General features: G+C 38.9%; 1 protein-coding gene across 13 annotated transcripts in view; it reads left to right on the forward strand.

Annotated features, from left to right (window-relative positions):
• The window catches only part of Cadps2 (calcium dependent secretion activator 2), a 542,247-nt gene that overhangs the window by 292,895 nt on the left and 229,108 nt on the right, over positions 1 to 20,244 (forward strand). For all 13 annotated transcript variants that reach the window (XM_036180984.1, XM_036180978.1, XM_036180981.1 and 10 more), the window contains exon 8: positions 19,452 to 19,591. In XM_036180984.1, coding sequence (XP_036036877.1) covers positions 19,452 to 19,591 — 140 coding nt within the window. The remainder of the gene's footprint in view (positions 1 to 19,451; positions 19,592 to 20,244) is intronic.

Below are 20,244 nucleotides of genomic sequence, written 5' to 3' on the forward strand. Positions count from 1 at the left end.
GGATCAGAGATACCACATCTGTACTTCATTTCCTTTCTAAATATTGTTTCCCACAAAAGTTAATTGTTTCTGGTTTATAAAGAACGTACTTTGGCTCTTGAAGGCAAGGAGACTTGATAACTTTCACCAGTTAGTGGTTCCTCAGTGAGTTCATCTGTCACACTCTGAGGAGATGACTAAGATCTTCACTACAGAAGAAGGAGAGAGCATGGCTTGCCTTCTTAACACTAAGAGGAGCTGAGCAAGCTGTAGATTGGTGTCCTCTATGATGGCAGTCTGGAGGGCATTATTGTCATAGAAGTTGACATTTCTCTACATCCCCAGAACAGTAAAGGCCTTCCTCTAGTAGCCATGACAGAACAAATGGTAGGATTAAACACTGCACCAATTCTTTACTATTAGTAGGTGTATTTTGCTGTTGCATTGTAATTATACTTTACACTTTCTTAACTTGTTAATGACGTCATGTGATTACTTGACATCTATTTCCTCTTTGATGAAGAATCTGTTTAAGTGGTTTGTATATAAGTTATACAAAGTACTTGGACATGCCTCAAGTGTATGTTGGTTGTATTCACACCCTTCCCTTTTATCCTATGTTGTCTCTGATGCCATATTGGTTTCCTCTTTCAAACAGTCTTTCTTATTCCTTCAAATTAATTTTTTTTATTGTTTGAGCATCTTATACAAGTATATAATGAATTTCTGTTCTTTCCACCACTGTTACCCTGTCTAGTGCTCCCCTCCTCCTGCTGAACCACTTCTTCCTAGCAAGTCCACCTCCAGCTTTCATGATTTCATCATGTGTATGACCCACTGAGTTTAAGTACAGTTGATTTTCTGTAGCATGGGCAACATCATCAGTGAGCACACACTGAAAAAGTTGCCATGCTTCTGTCAGCAGCCACTAACTGCCAGGAATCCCTCAAAGAGGACTGGGACCTCATGAGCCCTTCCCATCTCCACCACACAATGTTGATAAATCAGTCTTGTGTCACTTTTATGGAAGTTACAGCGAATTCATGATTGCACTGGTCAGGTAATTTCTGGAAGATGCTGTTGCATAGTACTGGTCCCCAAATGGCTCTTATGTAGTTTACTGCCCTTTATGCTATGAGAGCCTTGGGATGGGGACGGTGATATAATTGGCCTGTCTAAGGTCAAGAATTCCTTAGTCTCTTATTCTCTGCATTTTGAGCCATTGTGAGTCTCTGTATTAACTATCATCCTCTTTAAAAAAAAAAAAAAGAAAGAAAAAAAAAATTTTTTTCCAACCAAGGCTAAGAACTGCACTATTCTATGGTTGTGAAGATAAGTACTTAGAAGTCAGTTTGACATTATACCCATTTATCAAAGCAATAGCAGTAGGTTATCCCCTACAGTGAACCCCACGTGTTCTTGCTATGTTGTAAATATGAGTTCCTTCTTGTGGGGCAGGCCTTGAATCTAGTCATTAAGTGGTTGGTTTCTCTCATAACATTCATTCCACTATTGTGCCAGTGCTCACATCTTGGCAGACCTGTCATTATTTTACTTCAGAGTTCACAGCCCCATAATACTGACTTTTCTTTGCCAGGAGCTTGCATTACATCTTCTAGCATTAAGAAAGCTCACCAGCAGGGAAGACACTTCTAGCTTTATCTCTCCACATTCTGTGACCAAAGCATGTGGTGTCTTCAGCAATAGAGTCTTCCTATCGAGTCCTATTGGGCCACCAGGAGCAATGGCAATGGCCTGCATTGTTTAGGGGCCACTTAGACCTCCTTGATGAACAACTTGTAGGAGGTATCCCATGCTTGACTTTGGGAGCTTTGTTTAATAATTTATGGTTTCTGGAAGGAGCATTAAATCCTCCCTCTTCTCCCCTCTCAGGACCCATGTAGATTCCTCTGTTCAAACAATTTTTATTATTATTTTTTGAGCTGAGGATCGAACCCAGGGCCTTGCGCTTGCTAGGCAAGCACTCTACCACTGAGCTAAATCCCCAACCTAGCAAGTGCAAGGTTCTGGGTTTGATCCTCAGCTCCAAAAAAAAAATTATTATTTTTAAGTGACCATATAAAATATTCCTATATGGCTTTTTCATATATCTTCCATTTTAACTCTTCCCCACCCTTTCCTCTGCCCTGTCTTTCCACCCTTCTCCCAATATTCTCCCTTCCAACTTCATAGGACCTGTGTTATGTTACCTATTCTTCCTTGTGGCTTTTATCCCCTCCCACACATGTACACATCCACAGTGGCCCCTTTATAGTTTTATGACTTTTACTATAAGTTTACATTGCTTGTTTATTTGTTTTGAGCTTGAAAAGTTGGTATAGTTTTTATATATACACTACTAGATTATAGGATATAAATATTTTCTTCTAGTCTTTACTTATCGTTTATTCTTACTACTGTGTTAGCAAGAAGTTTGGCGTTTTCTTAAGTTCACTGTATAAACTTTCTTCTTTATGACTCATACTCAGGATGCTGTATCAAGGACATTTTGCCAAACTCAAAATCAGAATTCTTGATTTCTTCTAAAAATTTTATTGTTTTCAGTTTTAACTATTTGGATTTTGTTCCACTGACAATTAATTTTTAATCAAGAGCTACATAAAGACTAATGAACCATTTTTATTACATACAAATCACCAATTTTCTATATAAATGTGAGAAAATAATTCTTCATTGAATTTACTTACTACTTACATTGAAGAAAATTTCCATTTCTGGGCATCTTTTTCTGGATTTTGTATTCTATTCTATTTTACTGTTTCTCTATATTGATATCAATACTGTACTGTTCTGATGACATTAGCTTTGGAATTAATGTAGAAATAAGGTAGTTAGCATCTCCCCATTTTTAAATATACCCTCCTGTCCCCCACCTCCATTCCCCTGTCTGTGCTATAGTTAGTTCAAGTAATTTGCTCTGCCTTATGAAATTTAGAATCAGATCATACATTGCTAAGAAACTACTTCAATTCCAGAAGAATGATTGCCCTAACAGCACTAATCAGAACTAAGGTGGTGAATATGGTATATTCTTCTGCTCATTTGAGTTTTAATTTATCAAAAAAAAAGTATTACACAGATTTGGGGTATATAACTTTTATGTCTTCTAGCAAATTTATACAATGATTATTTCACATCCTTTTAATATCTTTAAGTTTAAGATATTGTAGTTTTAAAGTTTTCATTGTTTATATGAACAAAATCCAGATTATTTTTAGGAAGAAAAGTATACTAAGTAAATATACAGTGACATATTGTGTATATGGGAGAGACTGAAGTTAATTCATTTTTATCCCGCGGACCACATGAAATGAACAACCTAGCCACAGTATCCAGTGACTCTCTTAAAAATTTGTGATATGAGGGTGAAATAATAGAAACCTGTGGATGATTTACTTCTTCAGGTTCAAAGTGGTCCAAACTAGCTGCAAAAGATACTAAGTAAGTGAAACTCAAGTTGTATATTCAACTTCATTTCTAACAAAAATCTATGGTTGCTTATTTCACTTATTATATAATTGGTTTATATTCAATCTAGAAGTGCTGAAGAAATAAGACCAGTTGTTTTATCAGAACATTTCTGTTTTGTTTGTATAATTTGAAGTTAAAAATGATAGTATAGCCCGTTTATTTAAGTCACTTCATTCTCCAGATAAATATTCTATGGTGCAAAGAGACAAGACTAAATTTAAAGATAGAGTGTGCCTAGAGGATTGTCACTGTCTGAGAGTCATCCCTTGGGTCATGTCCTTCCAACAATCTCTGCCTCACAATCTGTGTTCAGTAAATGTTGAAGAATAAACGTATGTCTGATAGTTTGCCTTACTCAGTTCTGTTTCTCCTATGCAAAATTATAGCAAGGAGGAAATGGATAACTTTTGCTTAAATGCCTGAGATCCTAAGCAAGCGATAAATTGGAATATCTATTGTAGAACAATGCATGACTTAGACCCAGCAGTGAAGTCATATGTACCCAGTGAGACTCTCATGGAGAAGTCATACATACCCAGTGAGACTCGATTGGAGAAAACTAAATTTTCCTTTGCAAGTGGGTGTCAATCATGAATATATTCTTGGCTAAGGGTGGGAGCTCATGTCCGCCCCCCCCATGGTAGAACTGTGACTTGAACCTGTGCAGGTCCTGTGCATGTTGCCAACCACTCTGTGAGTTCATATGTGCATCATTCCTGTTGTGTCTGGAGAACACTGATGTCTTCCATCACCTGTGGCTTTTACAGTCATTTCACATCCTCTTCACCCTCTTCCTCATAGCTCTCTGAGCTGTGAGGTGAGGGGCTTTCTGAAGACCTCATATTTAGAAGTGAGTATGCCCAGATCTCTCACTCTCCACATATTGTCCTGCTGTAGTCTCTGTGTTTGTTCCCATTCACTGCAAGAGAAAACTTCTCAGGTGATGGCTGAGCCAGGCACTGATCTTGTCTTTCTATAATGATAATATATGTGACATGATTGCTTATTATTGTTTACAGTTCCCTGACTATTAGTGGTTTTTATTTGAACTGGAATATTATTCAGCCCAAAGAGTAGGAAATCTTATCATCCTCAGCAACAGGGGTGATGCTAGAAAACATTGCACTAAGTGAAATATGCCAACCAAGAAAACCAAATACACTATCTTATCCCTTATATGTGCAAGCTTAGAATCAGACTTGTAGAACAGAATAGAGTAGTGGCTTGATTTTGCATTGAATGGAGCAATGCAAGTCAAATGGCACAAATATTTAGTTATGCAGGATGAATAACTTCTGGCAGTCCATTTCCATCTCAATGATTGCAGTTAGTAATAATGTATACTTGAAATCTTTCTTACGTGATAAATCTTAAATTATCTCACCGCAGGGACACAGAATACGTGTTAAGTTAATATGGAAAATATCCTATCTTAGAAAATAGACTGTAAGACGAATTGCTAAACGGTCTTATTAATGAAAATAAAAAACCCAGAGCCAGGTATTGGGGTGAAAGCTGAAAGATCAGAAAAACAGAACAAGCTAGCCACGTTATTACCTCTACAAAATTCTCAGCCTCAAGAGAGAGACTTCCTGTTTCCTCATGCCTTATATACCTTTCTGTGCCCTACCTTTTTACTTCCTGATATTAAAAGCATGTGTGCTTCCCAAGCAAAGGCAAAGGCATGGGATCTCAAGTGTTGGAATTAAAGGTGTGTGCCACCATTCCTGACTCTGTTCCCAATGTGGCCTTGAACTGACAAAGAGAAGGATCTTTGTCTCCCAGTGATAGGATTAAAGGTGTGTGCTGCCACTGTCTGGCCTCTATGTCTAATCTAGTGGCTGGCTCTGTCCTCTGATCCCCAGATAAGTTTCATTGGGGTACACAATATATCACCACAATAGACAAGTAATTTTTCTTCAACAGCTCTACCTCCAAAAGTTTGGGTGAGAACATCCAGCTTGGCTTTGAGTGTTAGTAAGAACTGTGTACTTTGATTTTCAGTTAGTTCACATTTCTGTGTAAATTTCATGAGTCAGAAATAAAGTCTTTAAAGGTGTACACTATTCAAATCACCCTTCCACAACGGCTACAAGGATATGACACTCTTCCCTTTTTCCTCGGCCTGGTTCCCTTTCTCTTCTCTATCTTCGTGTCTTATCTCATCCCACTCTGCATTAGTTCAGTTTCCTTGACCTTGCAGTCTTCTCTCTTCACTCCCCATGGTTTATGAGACTTCTGACTCTTTTACCCCCATCTTTAAAACGATGAATTGGGAAGGTTTTCATTAGTCTCATTTTAGCATATTCATGTTATGACTGTTAGCCCCGTCATAGACTTAGACTGAACAATAAACATTCTCTGGCCCCTGTCAGAGTAGCAGTTAGTTTTTTTAATACAAACACTGACAGTGATATATAGTGTATAAATGAGTTAGTCAAACCCAAACCCAGAACACTTTGCTTCATTATATGCCCCACATTCTTGAGTTTAAGGATACTCCTGGTGGTACCCATATTTGACACTACGTGTTTCTACGTGTAGCATTATGTTACAGATACACAGAAATCCACTTGGCTCTAAGAATTCTCATCATAGATGATATCCAAATGGTAAGAACAAAGCTAAGCACATTCATACAATGTGTGTGAAATAATTTAAAGAGATAATATGTTAGACTGAGGAAGAGCTGTGAAGTTGAAAGTGTGTATTGTCTTGAAAAAACCTTCCTTAGCTCTTCATTTAACTTCAGTTTCAAGTTATTTATGTAAGAGGATAATGCCTAGCTTTTTAGGGTAATGTGAAAATTAATTTAAATTTCATAAAGCACTCTGTAGCACTCTGAAAGGGTCTTATAAATGACAAGCATTATTATAGCCAGGTTAGATTTTTTTAAAAAAGGCATAATAAAGCTGCTCATGCAGTGTCCATGATGGAAACTGTATCAGTAAGTAAATGCAAAGGTCATGGCCATTCATAATTTATGACTGAGTGGAATAGATCAAGAATAATCAGGATGCCCTCCTGTCTAGATTGCTTTTAAGACACAGATGTCTCTATGATGGGATATATTAGTTCTTCCAAAGAGAAGTATGAAATCAATTTACTTTCCAGTAAATAAAAATGATTTATGAAGAAGAAAAAGGCCAATATCCTTAATTGAACAAGGAAAAACATATTAACTGACAAGCTTGATTGTGTCTTTCAGAATCTTTAAAAAGGCTTTGAATGGAAGAAATAGTCTTTGATCACTTGGGTTATAGAACTTGAAATTTGTTAGAAATATGTGTGATGGCCCTTGTTTTTTCTACTTCTTATTATTAAGATGTATTTACACTTATAACAATAAAAGTTTAAATGTTTTGCTTTAATTACAATTATGACTAAAATATGAGATAAACAGTAGATCTGAAACTTCTAATGCAGGCACAATTCTTTAAGAATGTGACAGCTGGGTCTGGAGAGATGGCTCAGAAATTAAGAGCACTTGCTGCTCTTGCAGAGGACCCAGGTTCAGTTCTCAGCACCCACATGTTGGTTTACAACTGCCTGTAACTCGAGTTCCAAGGAATCTAACACCCTGTCTGGCCTCTGCAGGTTCCCACCCACATGTGGTACCATAAACTCGCCAAGGCCCACACATATACACATATTTTGTATTTAAATCTTTCTTCAAATAAAATACTATGACAGAGATAAATATGCATAAGTAAATAAGTAAAGCTGACAATAGAAATTTGCATACCAGGATATCTGCTATGAGATGTCTTTCTGTGTGCTGTGAAGATGTGTGGCTCTCACTGGATAATAAATAAAGCTGTTTTAGACAATGGCAAGAAAGCTTACAGCCAGGTGGGAAATTCAAGCAGAGATAGATACAGAGAGAAGGGCAGAGTTGGGAGAGATACCAGCTGCAGCCCAAGGAGCAACAAGATGCCAGCAGACCAGTAATGCTATGGCACTATGGCAACATATAGATTAGTAGGATTGGGTTAATTTAAGATGAAAGAGCTAGCAAACAAGAAGCTAAAGCCATAGGCCATACAGTTTGTAATTAATATAAGCCTCTGAGTGATTATTTTATAAGACACTTTAGAATAGTGGGTGGGAGAGATTCATCTGGCCTCCTGAGAAGTTTCTGGCTACCGATAACTTTGAATCAATGAGAGTGTCTTATGCCTGTGAAATCTCAGCTTTCATTATGTTAGTTTCTTGTTTTGCTGTAATGAATTATCACAAATGTAGTGGCTTTAAACAACAGGCTTCTTTACCTTGTAAGTTAGGAGGTTATATTGGTTAGTTTTTAATCAACTTGATACAAACCAGTCACCTGAAAAGTGGGACCTTCAACTGAGGAATTCCCTCCGTTAGACTGGCCTGTAGGCAAGACTGTAGGTGATTTTCTTGATTACTGATTGATGTTGGAGGGCCCAGCACCCTGGGGATTCTGCCACTGAGCAGGTGGTGCTGGATTGAAAGCAAGCTGAGGGAGCCATGGAGAGAAGCTCCTTTCCTCTGCATCTCACCTCTACTCACACTTAAGTTCATGCCTTTGAACTAAATGATAGCTTGTGGTGAGGAGGTGTAAGCCACATAAACCCCTTCCTTCCCAGGTGGTTTTTGGTCATGGTGTTTATCAAACAGCAGAACAGCAAATTATAGCAAAGATCATAAATCCAAAATGCCCTCCTTCTGTGGGCTGGAATCAGGGTGTCTGGTCTGCATTCTTTTGGTGGGGAATGTGACCCTTCTGCTTCTCCAGTTTCTGGAAGCTGTCAGTCTCCTCTGGCTCATGGCCTCCTCCCATTTCCTAAGCCAGCAGTGAATAGCCTCCACCATGTCACATCTCCAACTCTGACTTTCACATATAAAACTCTTTATAAACTACTGTAGAGATGCTTGGGTTGGTATAGTGCTTTCTCTGCAAGCTTGAGGACCTGAGGTTCTACACCCAGGAGATGGGTGGGGTGGTGTGCACAGAATCCCAGCATTATAGTGGTGGGTATGACGGTCCCTAGACTTGCTGTGGAGCCAATCTATTCCAATCAGTAAGATTCAGATTTGGTGAGAGATTGTGTTTGGAGGGAAAAAAAATCAAGGTGAATGACTGTGCAAGACACCTTAAACTGACCTTTACATGTAGGAGCACAAATGTACAGTGAACCTGAAAACATACATGCACACCCATAAACACATTACACACACTGGCATACACACAATCCCTTTGGTGAATACATTGTCCCCACCTGAATAAATGGGATAATTAACATCCTTAATTCCTGAAACCTTAACTCCCTTTTTGCTGTTTAGAGGGCAGGACCTGGGCATCTTTAGCAAAGTTAATATTCTCCATAGTGCCTCCGAGAAATGGAAAGATGACAGTTGCCTGTGATAGCTGTCAGGCCTTTTATTTTATGTACTTTGAGGAAGTACCACTTTTAGATTTGCAGTTTTGTTTTTTATTTTTCTATGCGTCTGTGTTTGGACAGCCATACTAAAAGCAAAACAACAACAAAACTGCTTGCTGACAGTTATGATAGGACATGATAGAGACTATAGTTTAAAATGGCTTTGACATTTCAAATAGTGGTGTAACTCACTGGGTGTGATAGCACTCACCTTTAATCCCAGTACTCAGGAAATCTGCGGAGGCAAGCAGATCTCTTGAGTTCAAGGCCACCCAGGGCTACACAAAGTGGTCCTGTTTCAAAGAAACAAACAAACAAGCAAACAAAACAAATCAAACAACAACAAAAATGGTCAAGATCAAATATACATTTTTATAAATTAAAATACAATTACATCTTTTTCTTCTTCCTTTTCCCTTCTCCAGCTCCTTATATGCACACACACACACACACACACACACACACACACACACACACTCACACTCACTCCTATATGTGTACATGTATAATATAAATGTGCCTAAATACAACCTGTTCAGTCTTTTTAGTGTTACTTGTATGTGTATGATTTCAGGGCTAACCTCTGGTATTGAATAAAAAATTAGGGAGCTCATCTTAGTTAGGGTTTCTATTGCTGTGAAGAGACACCATGACTATGGCAGCTCTTATAAAGGAAAATATGTAATTGGGGCTGGCTTACAGTTCAGAGGTCCATCATCATCATGGAGGGAAGCATGGCAGCATGCAGGTAGACATGGGGTTAGAGAGGTTCAAAGAGCTCTACATCTTGATCTGCAGGCAACAGGAAGTGGACTGTATACACATTGTGTAACTTGAATATATGTGAGACCTGGAAGCCCACCTCCACAATGCTGTACTTCCTCCAACACTGCTAAACCCACTCCAACAAGGCCACACCTCCTAATAGTGCCATTCCCTTTAGGCCAAGCATTCAAACACATGAGTCTACGGAAGCCATAGCTATTCAAACCACCACACTACTCCTCACAACAACTAAATCCTTCCCTTCCCTCTCCTCCCCTCCCCTTCCTGCCCTGCCCTCTCCTTTCCTCTTCTCTCCCAGCCTTTAGTGAAACCCTTTCTAGCCTATATTCATGAATCAGACTTAGATTTACATATAAGTGAGATCACCTGATTTTGGGCTTTCTCCTCGTTGATTTCACTTAGAATAATATCTTCCACCCTCACCCATGTTGTTATAAATGATAACACTTCTTTTTTTGTTTTTGTTTGTTTGTTTGTTTGTTTTTTGAGACAGGATTTCTCTGTGTAGCTTTGCCCCTTTCCTAGAACTCACTCTGTAGCCCAGGCTGGCCTCAAACTTACAGAGATCCACCTGCCTCTGTCTCCCGAGTGCTGGGATTAAAGGTGTGAGCCACCACTGCCCGGCAACAACACTTCTTTCTAAGGATATTTAGTATTCCTTTTGGGTATTCCATTAATATGCACATCTATTATTTGTCAATTTTTAATATAATAAAAATAGTAATGTGAAGAGATGGATAAGCTAATTAGCCTCAATATATCAAAATATCACACTACACACCTTAAATATAATTTCAGTTAAAATGTAAAAATAAAATGACTTAAAGATGCTGTCTTAATCATCCTGTGTACTACAGACCAGTTGCCGCATCTACCACATAGTGTCGTCTCCTGTGCTGCCTTCCTTCTAATGCCTGTTCCCACAGCAGACCATTATTCAGTACATGTATATAAGAAAAAAATAAGGAATAGGTTTTCACACCTCGTTTTCCTTTTCTTTTTCAATTCTCCATATCCTATTGTAAGAATAACAAAGCTCTTCATTTCTATTATTTGTAAGCTAATGGCAAGAAAGAATATATAATTAGAACAATGCTACTTTCCTTTTTAACTCATTTTGCAGGTTTTCTGTACTGGGCATTGAACCAGAGCCTTGTGCATGCGTGCTAAGTGCCTGCTCTGCCATTGAATTGCACCTCCAGCCCCAATACTTTTTAAAAGTTCTCTTTTGTTGTTTTCAAAACAGGTTTTTCTTGTAAAAAGATAATAAATGAACTACATAGGAGGACGGGACTATGTAATTCCCTGTTAGGCAAAGTACACACTTGGTAAAGGATTGGGAGTTTGATCAGTTCCATATTGTAACTTCTGGGATTCTTTCTATCCTTTAAAATAAAAGAAACTAGATTTAGCCCATACACAATAAGATTGACAGAGACTTCATGATTACCTTTCTGTATATAGAATAGCATTGTGTTATCCAGAGTGAGGGAGTGTTGTGTGTGTGTATGTATGTGTGTGTGTGTGTGTGTGTGTGTGTGTGTGTGTGTGTGTGTTTGGGGTTTTTTTTGGTTTTCTATTTTGTTTGTTCAGTAGGACAGGGAGCAATGATATTAAATCAAAGGAGAAATCATTTACACTAAGCAACCTCAAGTATATTAAAGACTGGAAAATGTTGCTCATGCAGGATGCTAATTTTCCCCAGAAAAGCCATCAGCTTCATGTACTTCATATTGTAGGAGCCCTTATACTAGAGAAAACATATGCTTATAACTAATATCTGCTAAGTGATATTTATGAACTGAAGGAAATTCAGATATTTCTTCCACAGTATATATTGTCTACAGGTCCTAAACTCAGCAAGTTACTTAAAAGGTTTGCAAGCAACAATCATTACCAATGTTTACTGAAATATAAAGAGCCTGTTGAACCTAAAATGTTATAGATATAGACTCCACTTATCTGGAGAGAAGATCCATCAGATTTTTGCTCTGATTCTCCTTCTTTCAAGCATATCTGTTATAGGAAAAAAAATTAAGCATAAACTATCCAAGACCTCTGTTGATATCATATTTAGTCCCTTCAAAGTCTGCTTCAATATGCATTCTTAACACCAATCTATCTGTAGTTGGATATGAGAGTACTTGACTCCTCATGAATCCTCTCTAGGCTACATGGAGCTGGAAATTGGGCATTCTTCTTGACTCAGAGTGTGAGAATTTTATTTCCTCATCCCCTTGCTTAGAAACATCTTTGGGTTGCATAGTATATACAGTATATGGATAGACTAGAATCCTTAGCAAAATACTAGTCTTCCCTCTGGGTCTGTCAGTAGCTACCAGCTTCCTCTTGCTTATTCAACATCCTAACTGGCTGTGTCCTCACACTCCACCTTTGTAACAGCATTTTTAGTGGAAATAATTTTGTCCAACCTCTCTGATCTTGCTCACTTAAGACTTTATGAAGTCTTTCTTCATACCTCAAAGATAATCTGTCCCCAAAGCCATTGCTGACAGCAACTGAAATTTCTCAAACTGAGCTTTTCAGTGACTGTGGCTGCTTTGCTCTTCAGCCAGGCAGCATGTTTCTTGGGTACTACCACACTTGGTTAGCATCTTGATGGCCATTTGACAATAGTAACTATTTACTAATTACTAATTACTATTCCTGGTAATACTCTCCCCATAGAATATGGAATATTAGGATTTTGATTTCCTTTGTTCTTTTTACATGTATGTTTTCTTGCATGGATATGTATACACCACATGTACGTTTGGTACCCCAAAAGTCCAGAATAGGGTGTGCGATCCACTGAAACTGAAGTCACAGCTGGTTGTGAGTCACCATGTGGATTCTGGGAACCAAACTACATCATCTATAAGAATAGCAAGTGCTCTTAACCACTGAACCAACACTCCAGCCCCACACACTCTTGATTTTCTTTTAAGTCCTTGGCTTCTGGACTCATTAATTAAGTCCTAGCTTCCCTAATTCTTAAAAATTGATGAGGCTTAGGGTTGGTTGTAGCTCACTTGATAAAGTGCTGGTGTAACATGAATAAGGTCTTCAGTGTGGCTTAAAGTGGACATGCCTGTAATCCCAGCACTGGGGAGATAGAAGAAGGAAAAGAAGAACTTCAGTGTAGCTAGAGTTTTCCTGGTCCTGCCTGGCCCACAGTCAGGACAAATCTCTCTCACCCACCAGTCTGGCAGCTGCTCAGACCCAATCAAGTAAACACACAGAGACTTATATTACTTATAAACTGTATGGCTATGGAAAGCTTCTTGCTAACTGTTCTTATATCTTAAATCAACCCATTTCTATTAATCTATAAGTTGCCACATGGCTCGTGGCTTACCAGTATCTTAACATCTTCTCATGGTGGCAGCTGGCAGAGTCTCTCTGCCTCAGCCTTCCTGTTCCCAGAATTCTCTTCTCTGCTTGTCCCACCTATATTTCCTGCCTGGCTACTGGCCAATCAGCATTTTATTTATACAGAGCAATATCCACAGCACTTCAGTGTCATAATTATTAGTTTGAAGGCAGCCTGGGATACAGAAAACTATCTCAAAAATAGTAGGATTTCATATGGGCTTCTCCTTGACTTTCGATGATATAAGGTGATTTAACGTGACATAAGAAGCAATGAGTGTCTACATACTGGTTGAAATGATCTTGATGACAATCTGTGGAAACTGAAGCTATGTCCAGGTAACAAGGGAACAGCTAAACAACCAGCCCTGGAAGAACATGGGCCCTGTGGTCTTGCTAATAAGAATGTCAGCATCAGAACTGTGAGTCTTTGCCAAGGCCCCACTGTTAAAGTGCTGAGTACCAACATAGTCCACCTTTACTTCTCATCTCCCACCTGTGTCTTCTTTGTCAATGGTATATTCTTTCAGACTCCCAAATGAAATATCTATGAAGAAATGCTAGGAAATGGCAGTTATTGTTTATTGAACACCACTGTCTTCCAGCTTCTTTTTCATTCAGTGGGGTGGGGTGTGTGTATCTGTGTGTGTGCATGTGTATATATGTGCATGTGTGTGAGTGTGTGTGCCTGCATGCATGTGTGTGTGAATGTGTGTGTGTGTGTGTTTGTATGTTGTGTTTTCAAGTCACAGAGTTTAATTAATGAGATAAACAGATGCACATGACTTGGCTCTGTCTTTAATCAAGATATCTGAATAGAAGAGAAAGGTTCTGAAGGACTATGTTAGTAGATTCTAAGAGAAACATCCTTATGAGCCCTGTATTACTGAAATGCATGTTTATGACATTTGTTTTTTTGTCTTGAGTATTAAATTTGACAGTTTTTTTAAACTTTAAAAAGTCTTATATTCTTATCACATTTTAGCAAAATTGCAAGTTGCTTTGCCCTTTTTTTTGTGAAGAAGCTATGTTGCCTTTAACATAAGACATCATAACATTTTTGTGTCCTGTTAACTAGCAAGACATTTAAAAGTGTTAGTGGCAAAAAATACCCTAGAAGCAGTAATGTATATATAAAGAAAGGTTAAAAGAAATAAATAGCAAAGAACAAACGTGTATGTAAATGAAGTTAATTGTTTTGTACAGAGCTACAGTTTAATTTAGGTGTGTAATTAGAATTCAGAAGAATGTACTTTTTTATATCTGTTAAATATTTTAGCAATTGTGAAAACCAACATAAGACATATCTCCTTGTTTATGAACTAAACATTATTGAATTTGAGTTAACTTATGAAAAGCAGTTCTTTGAACACCTATTTACAGTGTAAGTTTCACAAAGCAAACCACTGCCTTAATATTACAGATAAGACTGCTAAATAATGTAACAAGAAAGTAAAACATGCCAGTATTCACACAGAAGGGTGCCTTCCTTCTGCACGCTCATCCGAGGCTCTAGGTTCTCTCATTTCAGTCTCTCACTCCCCATGGCTCCCAGTGTTTCTCTGCATTTGGTGAGCAAAGAGTAAGGAAAGTCTATCTCTACCTTAATCACTTTACCTAAGTGGGACATGTTGCACTCTTTGCCCCTGTCATTAGCTAGAACTTTTACACTCAGATGCAAAAGAAACCAGGAATCGTGGCTCTCAGCTGACTCAATGCTCTCAAGCAGTAGTAGTTCTTTGCTAGGAAAGCATGGGATCCCAGTGGAGTTATCAGATCAGCCATGCTTTAGCCTCTAGCTACCAAATGTTCCATTACCACCACTCCACTCCACCCCTTACCCCATACAGGAAACATTCATTTCCACTCAGAGGAACTGCATAGACCCCATGTCTTCATTACATCCTGTCCAACATCTGCATATGGTTTCCTTGCAGTCTTGGCAGAGTATAAACCTATAAAGGAGTCCTTGCTGCTACTGTAACCTCTCTTCCCATCCTGCCCTAGCACAAATTTCATCTGTCACAAGACAACAAAAGGGGAGCCATAGTCTCCTCTTTGAAAGGTGGGGAAAAAAGTGTGCCTGTCCAGGAACAGTAATGAAATCCAGCCTGCAGGCTCTTTTGAAGACTACTTCTACTGGAAGTGGTTATGACCTCTTGATTAGACCAGTGCTGTGGATTGGAAAGAACTGCTCTGCCCTATATTCCTCATGGCTCTCAGAGTTCTCTGCACCTTGTGAGCCTCTTCCTTGCAAATATTCATGACCAAGTCCCACAAAGGAATACTTTTCTTTTTATTCAATCCAGAAATCCAAGGACTATTTTGCAGACCAGTTTTAACAGTTCAAAGACAATTTTCCAGGCTATTCTCTTAGAAACACATATTCCTATGTATATCACTACATTTTTTATGTATGACAATGATTATATTTTTACCTGACCATTTGTCCAGAAAAACAAAAGCCACACCTAGACTTTGAAATGAAAAAGATCTCAATATCTCTCGCTCAGACAATCCCTCCTCTCTCTTGCCAATTGGACTCCCGGAGTTCTACCTGGGGCTCAGCCGTGGATCTCTGCATCTGCTTCTATCAGACACTGGATGAGAGTTCTATTATGACAGCCAGGGTGTTCAGCCATCCAATCACCAGAGCAGATCAGCTCAGGCACTCTCTCGACCATTGCCAGTAGTCTATTCTGGAGTCATCTTTGTGGATTCCTGGGGACCTCTCTAGCACTCTGCTTCTTGCTATTCCCCTGGGGTCTTCATTCATCATGGTATCTCCCTCCCGCTCTCTCACTCTGCTCCTGATCCAGCTGGAACCTCCCTCTCCCCTAAGCTCTCCATCACCTGACCCTTGCCCTCCATTACCCCTCCAACCCCCAATTTGCTCATGTAGATCTCATCCATTTCTCTGTCATTGGCCAATCCCTGTGTCTTTCTTAGGGTCTTCTTTACAGGTAGCCTCCCTGGAGTTGTGAGTTGCAGTCTGGTTATCCTTTGCTTTACGTCTAGTATGCACTTATGAGTGAGTATATACCATGTTTGCCTTTCTGAGTCTGGGTTATCTCACTCAGGATGATTTTTTTCTGGTTCCATCCATTTGCCTGCAAACCTCATGATGTCATTGTTTTTCTCTGCTGAGTAGTACTCCATTCTGTATATGTACCACATTTTATTTATCCATTCTTCAGTTGAAGGGCATCTAGGTTGTTTCCAGGTTCTGGCTATTACAAATAATGCTGCTATGAACATAGTTGAGCATGTGTCCTTGTGGTATGATTGAGCAAACTAGTGGAAAAACCAGTGGCTGTGGAGCCCCCATGGAACTGGACCAGGCCCTCTGGATAAGTGAGACAGTTGATTAGCTTGAACTGTTTGGGAGGCACCCCAGGCAGTGGATCTGGGACCTGTACTTGGTACATGGACTGGCTTTTTTGGAGCCTGGGGCCTATGCTGGAACATTTTGCTCAGCCTTGGTGCAGGGAGGAGGGGACTGGACCTGCCTTGGCTGAGTCTACCAGGCTGGGCTGATTCCCCAGGTGAGACCTTGCCTTGGAGGAGGTGGGAATGGGGGGTGGATTGGGGGGAGATCTGGGGGGGGGGAGGAAGGAGGACGGGAATCTGTGGCTGATATGTGAAATTTAAGTTAATTATAAAATAAAAATATTAAAAATTTAAAAAAAAATAAATTCAAAAAAGATGAAAAGGAAAGGAATGTAGAATGACAACAGAATTGTCAGTCCAGAATGAAGTCCTGTTGTTTGTGCTCACTTAAGAGTTTTTGTTTTCATTTGCCTTGTTTTTTGAGAAAAGGCCTCGCTGTGTAGATATGCCTGAAATTCACTATGGAATCCTGGCTGGCATCCAACTTGTACACAATCCTCCTGCCTCTGCCTTGTAAATACTGGTGTTAGAGGCATGAGCCCACATATCTAGCTGGGTTTGCTTTTGTCATCATTACTTTCTGTGGGGCTGGGAATGAAATCCCAGGCTTTGTCCATGTTTTACAGGGCCTCTACAGCTGAACCGCACCACCAGCCGTATGGCTAGTTTGTTTTTGACAAAAGAGCTAAGGCAAGTCAATAAGGAAAGGGTAGCTTGGTTAACAGAATCTGGAGGGGATATAACACAAGCAGGTTCTTTTTTTAATGACAGAACAAAGAAGTCAAATGGATGGTGACAAATATGTCACAAGATTAACAAAATCAATATCTGACTGCCTGATAGAGGGACAGAGTAGCAGTGGGGGAAAGTGATGTTATCAGTGCTGGGAGTTCTGAGGATCAAAGGCCCTGAGCTTCTTGATGTGGCTGAGTCACCCGCATTCTTACATATTTCTGTGTCCTCACAAATGGAACAAAAGTTGTTCAGTGAGGATCAAACTGAATGATAATCTTTCTGTCGACTTCAGTCAGAAGTGCTCATCAGAAAAAAACAAAAAACAAAAACAAAAAAAAAACCATGTGTCCAAAATGATGATACTCAATTTATGGATGATCTTTAATCGATGGTTTCACTGTAAGTAGTTATTTTGAGACCGTGTTTTATAATGTATGGAATGCTTAGAGAATAAGAATCTTACAAATTCTAAAAGTATTTACTTCTTTTATAAAACTTTTAAATTGGCATATTTTTCAATAAACACAGAAGGAAAAATTTAAAATAGATAAGGTTTATAGATAGCATATGCCAAATTAATGTTTTGAAAAAGGAAGAGTTGGGAGTGTAGGAAAATTTTTCCACACTTACTAGGAATATCACAGTGATGCTTTGCCTTGGTCTTTGATTTTTTAAATCTCCTTTGAGTTGATAATGATATTTCTTTGTTTATTGGTTTGACCAAAAGCTATCCATATATATATTAATAAATGTTCTATTCATTTTACATACCAACTGCAGATCCCCTCTCTCCTCCCACCCTAGGGCCTTCACCCCCAACTCCCCCACTCCATTTTCACCTTATCCAAAGCAAGGCCTTAGACGCCCTTCAACTGAAAAATGGATAAAGAAAATGTGGCACATATACACAGTGGAATATTACTCAACATTTAAAAAAATGACATCATGAATACCGCATTATTTTTAACTTTACTGCTATTTAAGAAATGAACTGTTCAGGATCTCACTGGCTATTCTAACAGTCAAAATGAGTGAATTCTGGAGTGTAATCGTAATTCTGAAATAGACATCTAGAATGTCAGTTAGCCTCTTCTTGGATGGCATTTATATGCTGGAGTCTGTAGATATTCTGAACTTAATGGGGCCTTTAGGATACCCTTGAGCAAAGATTCAGCAAAGTATACGCAGTTAGAAGGTTGCAAGCTGGGAATAGTTTGAGGCATTTTATGGCTATGCTGTGTTGGCTAGAGAAAAAGAAAGCCTTGCTTGGAGATTCTCCCCCCTATACATCCATGTACATGTAGGATTTAAAAAATACCTTTGGAGAGTGAAAGACACCCTTTGGACTTGCTTTGAAAATATTTTCACCTACGTGACCATGTTTATGATTCCTCAGCTCATATCTAAACTTCAGGTTTATGTACTTTTCCTGCTGGTTTAGGATGTATGGATGAGTCTTAGGTCATAGTGTGCTGTCCCTGTGTCTGTTTGTCTTTCACTCTGTAATCCTTCTGTTGTCGCATGCCTACTAAAGCGTGGATATGGCTGTTTCTAAGGAGTCGAGATTATGTGAGGGGGAGAAGGGTGATGTCACTGATATGGCAGGAAGCATCAGAGAAGCAGAATTCTCTTTCCTAAGCTGGCTGGGCAGAGTGAGGCGATATCAAAAGTCACCAGTTAATTTGATATTTTGATGAAAATATGACTTTGTTTCTGTTATAATGTCGTCTTGATAATTCTGACAACAGGCAGTCAGGAAGAAAGTCTTTGGGATTGATCTAGAACTGAAAACATGTTATGAGCATTCTTCTCCGCCTGTAATTGAGTTGACTTCCTTTAATACCATTTTATAAGGAAGATATTAAAATACAAGACATATTTGTACAGCTTCAATAATTGGTTTTTCCTTTTGTGTTTGCCTCTGTAATTTCATTTTTTTTTCTGAACTTCTGTGCCCTGAGTTGTTTGGAATAGTGTTGAAATTATAGGTGTCTATTAAGTATTTTTCAGCTGCCAGCTCAAATGCCACACATTGTGCTATTAACTTATTATGAAGTGACAGAGAAAGAAAACTTATTATGTGATCATAGGAAAACACACATTTTTCAAAAACAAATAAATCCACATGGAAAATCCATCTGCTGTGATGGGGTGAGACCAGTGGTCTATCAGGCATACTTGGGTATTGACACCTTCTCTTCAAATAGGAAAATACTTACAGAAAGTTTAATCCAATTCCCAGGGACCCTGTGTCATGTACTCAGTGGTTTTCTGTTTTGTTGCTTACAGGTGATATTATACCCAACTTCTAATAGCTCGAAATCAGCAGAATTACACCGAATGATCGTTCCCAAGAATAGTCAGGACTCTGACTTAAAGATCAAATTGGCGGTGCGCATGGATAAACCACCACACATGAAGCATAGTGGGTGAGTGTTTAAAATGTTCTTCCCTTGAATCATTGGGCTTCATTTCAGTGTATCATGTATATTTGTCTGTGGAGGAAGCCAGTGTATCAGACATTTGCACGGAATTTTCTCAACAAACTGACAAAAGTAAGTTTGTTTATATTGCAAATCCATTTATCTGTAGATAAATAGGTATTCTGTTAATGTAACTGTCTTAGCACTGAGCAGTGTTGCTTATTGATTGTATTGATATTACATTATTATGGGGAGTTCACCAGAGATGACCACTCAGACACAGTTTATAGCCATTTGAAAGTCTATTCCAGCTGTCTGGGACTACACTCAGGGACTCAGGACCTAAGTGTGGCCATGAGCATGCTTTTATGTGGTGGTTCTCCTGCAGGCTTTGCATCAGGCAGGGGGAAATGATCCATGAAGAGACAAGAATGAAACTCGGATAAGCCCGATTTTATTTTAGCTAGCACTGGACCAAGACTTCTACACTTCAGTCATATTCAAGCACAGCACAATTTTGGGGAAAAATTTCACATAACAATTAACTCAGTCCCAAGTGCTCAACAACAATTTAAGACATGTTTTCATTGAGATTCTTTACGAAGTGCTTCTGGCTTTTTTCTCAAGAATGGGTACTGTTGACTCAGTGATAGTGCCCA

Source organism: Onychomys torridus, chromosome 3, assembly GCF_903995425.1.
Source record: "Onychomys torridus chromosome 3, mOncTor1.1, whole genome shotgun sequence".
NCBI classification, from domain to species: domain Eukaryota; kingdom Metazoa; phylum Chordata; class Mammalia; order Rodentia; family Cricetidae; genus Onychomys; species Onychomys torridus.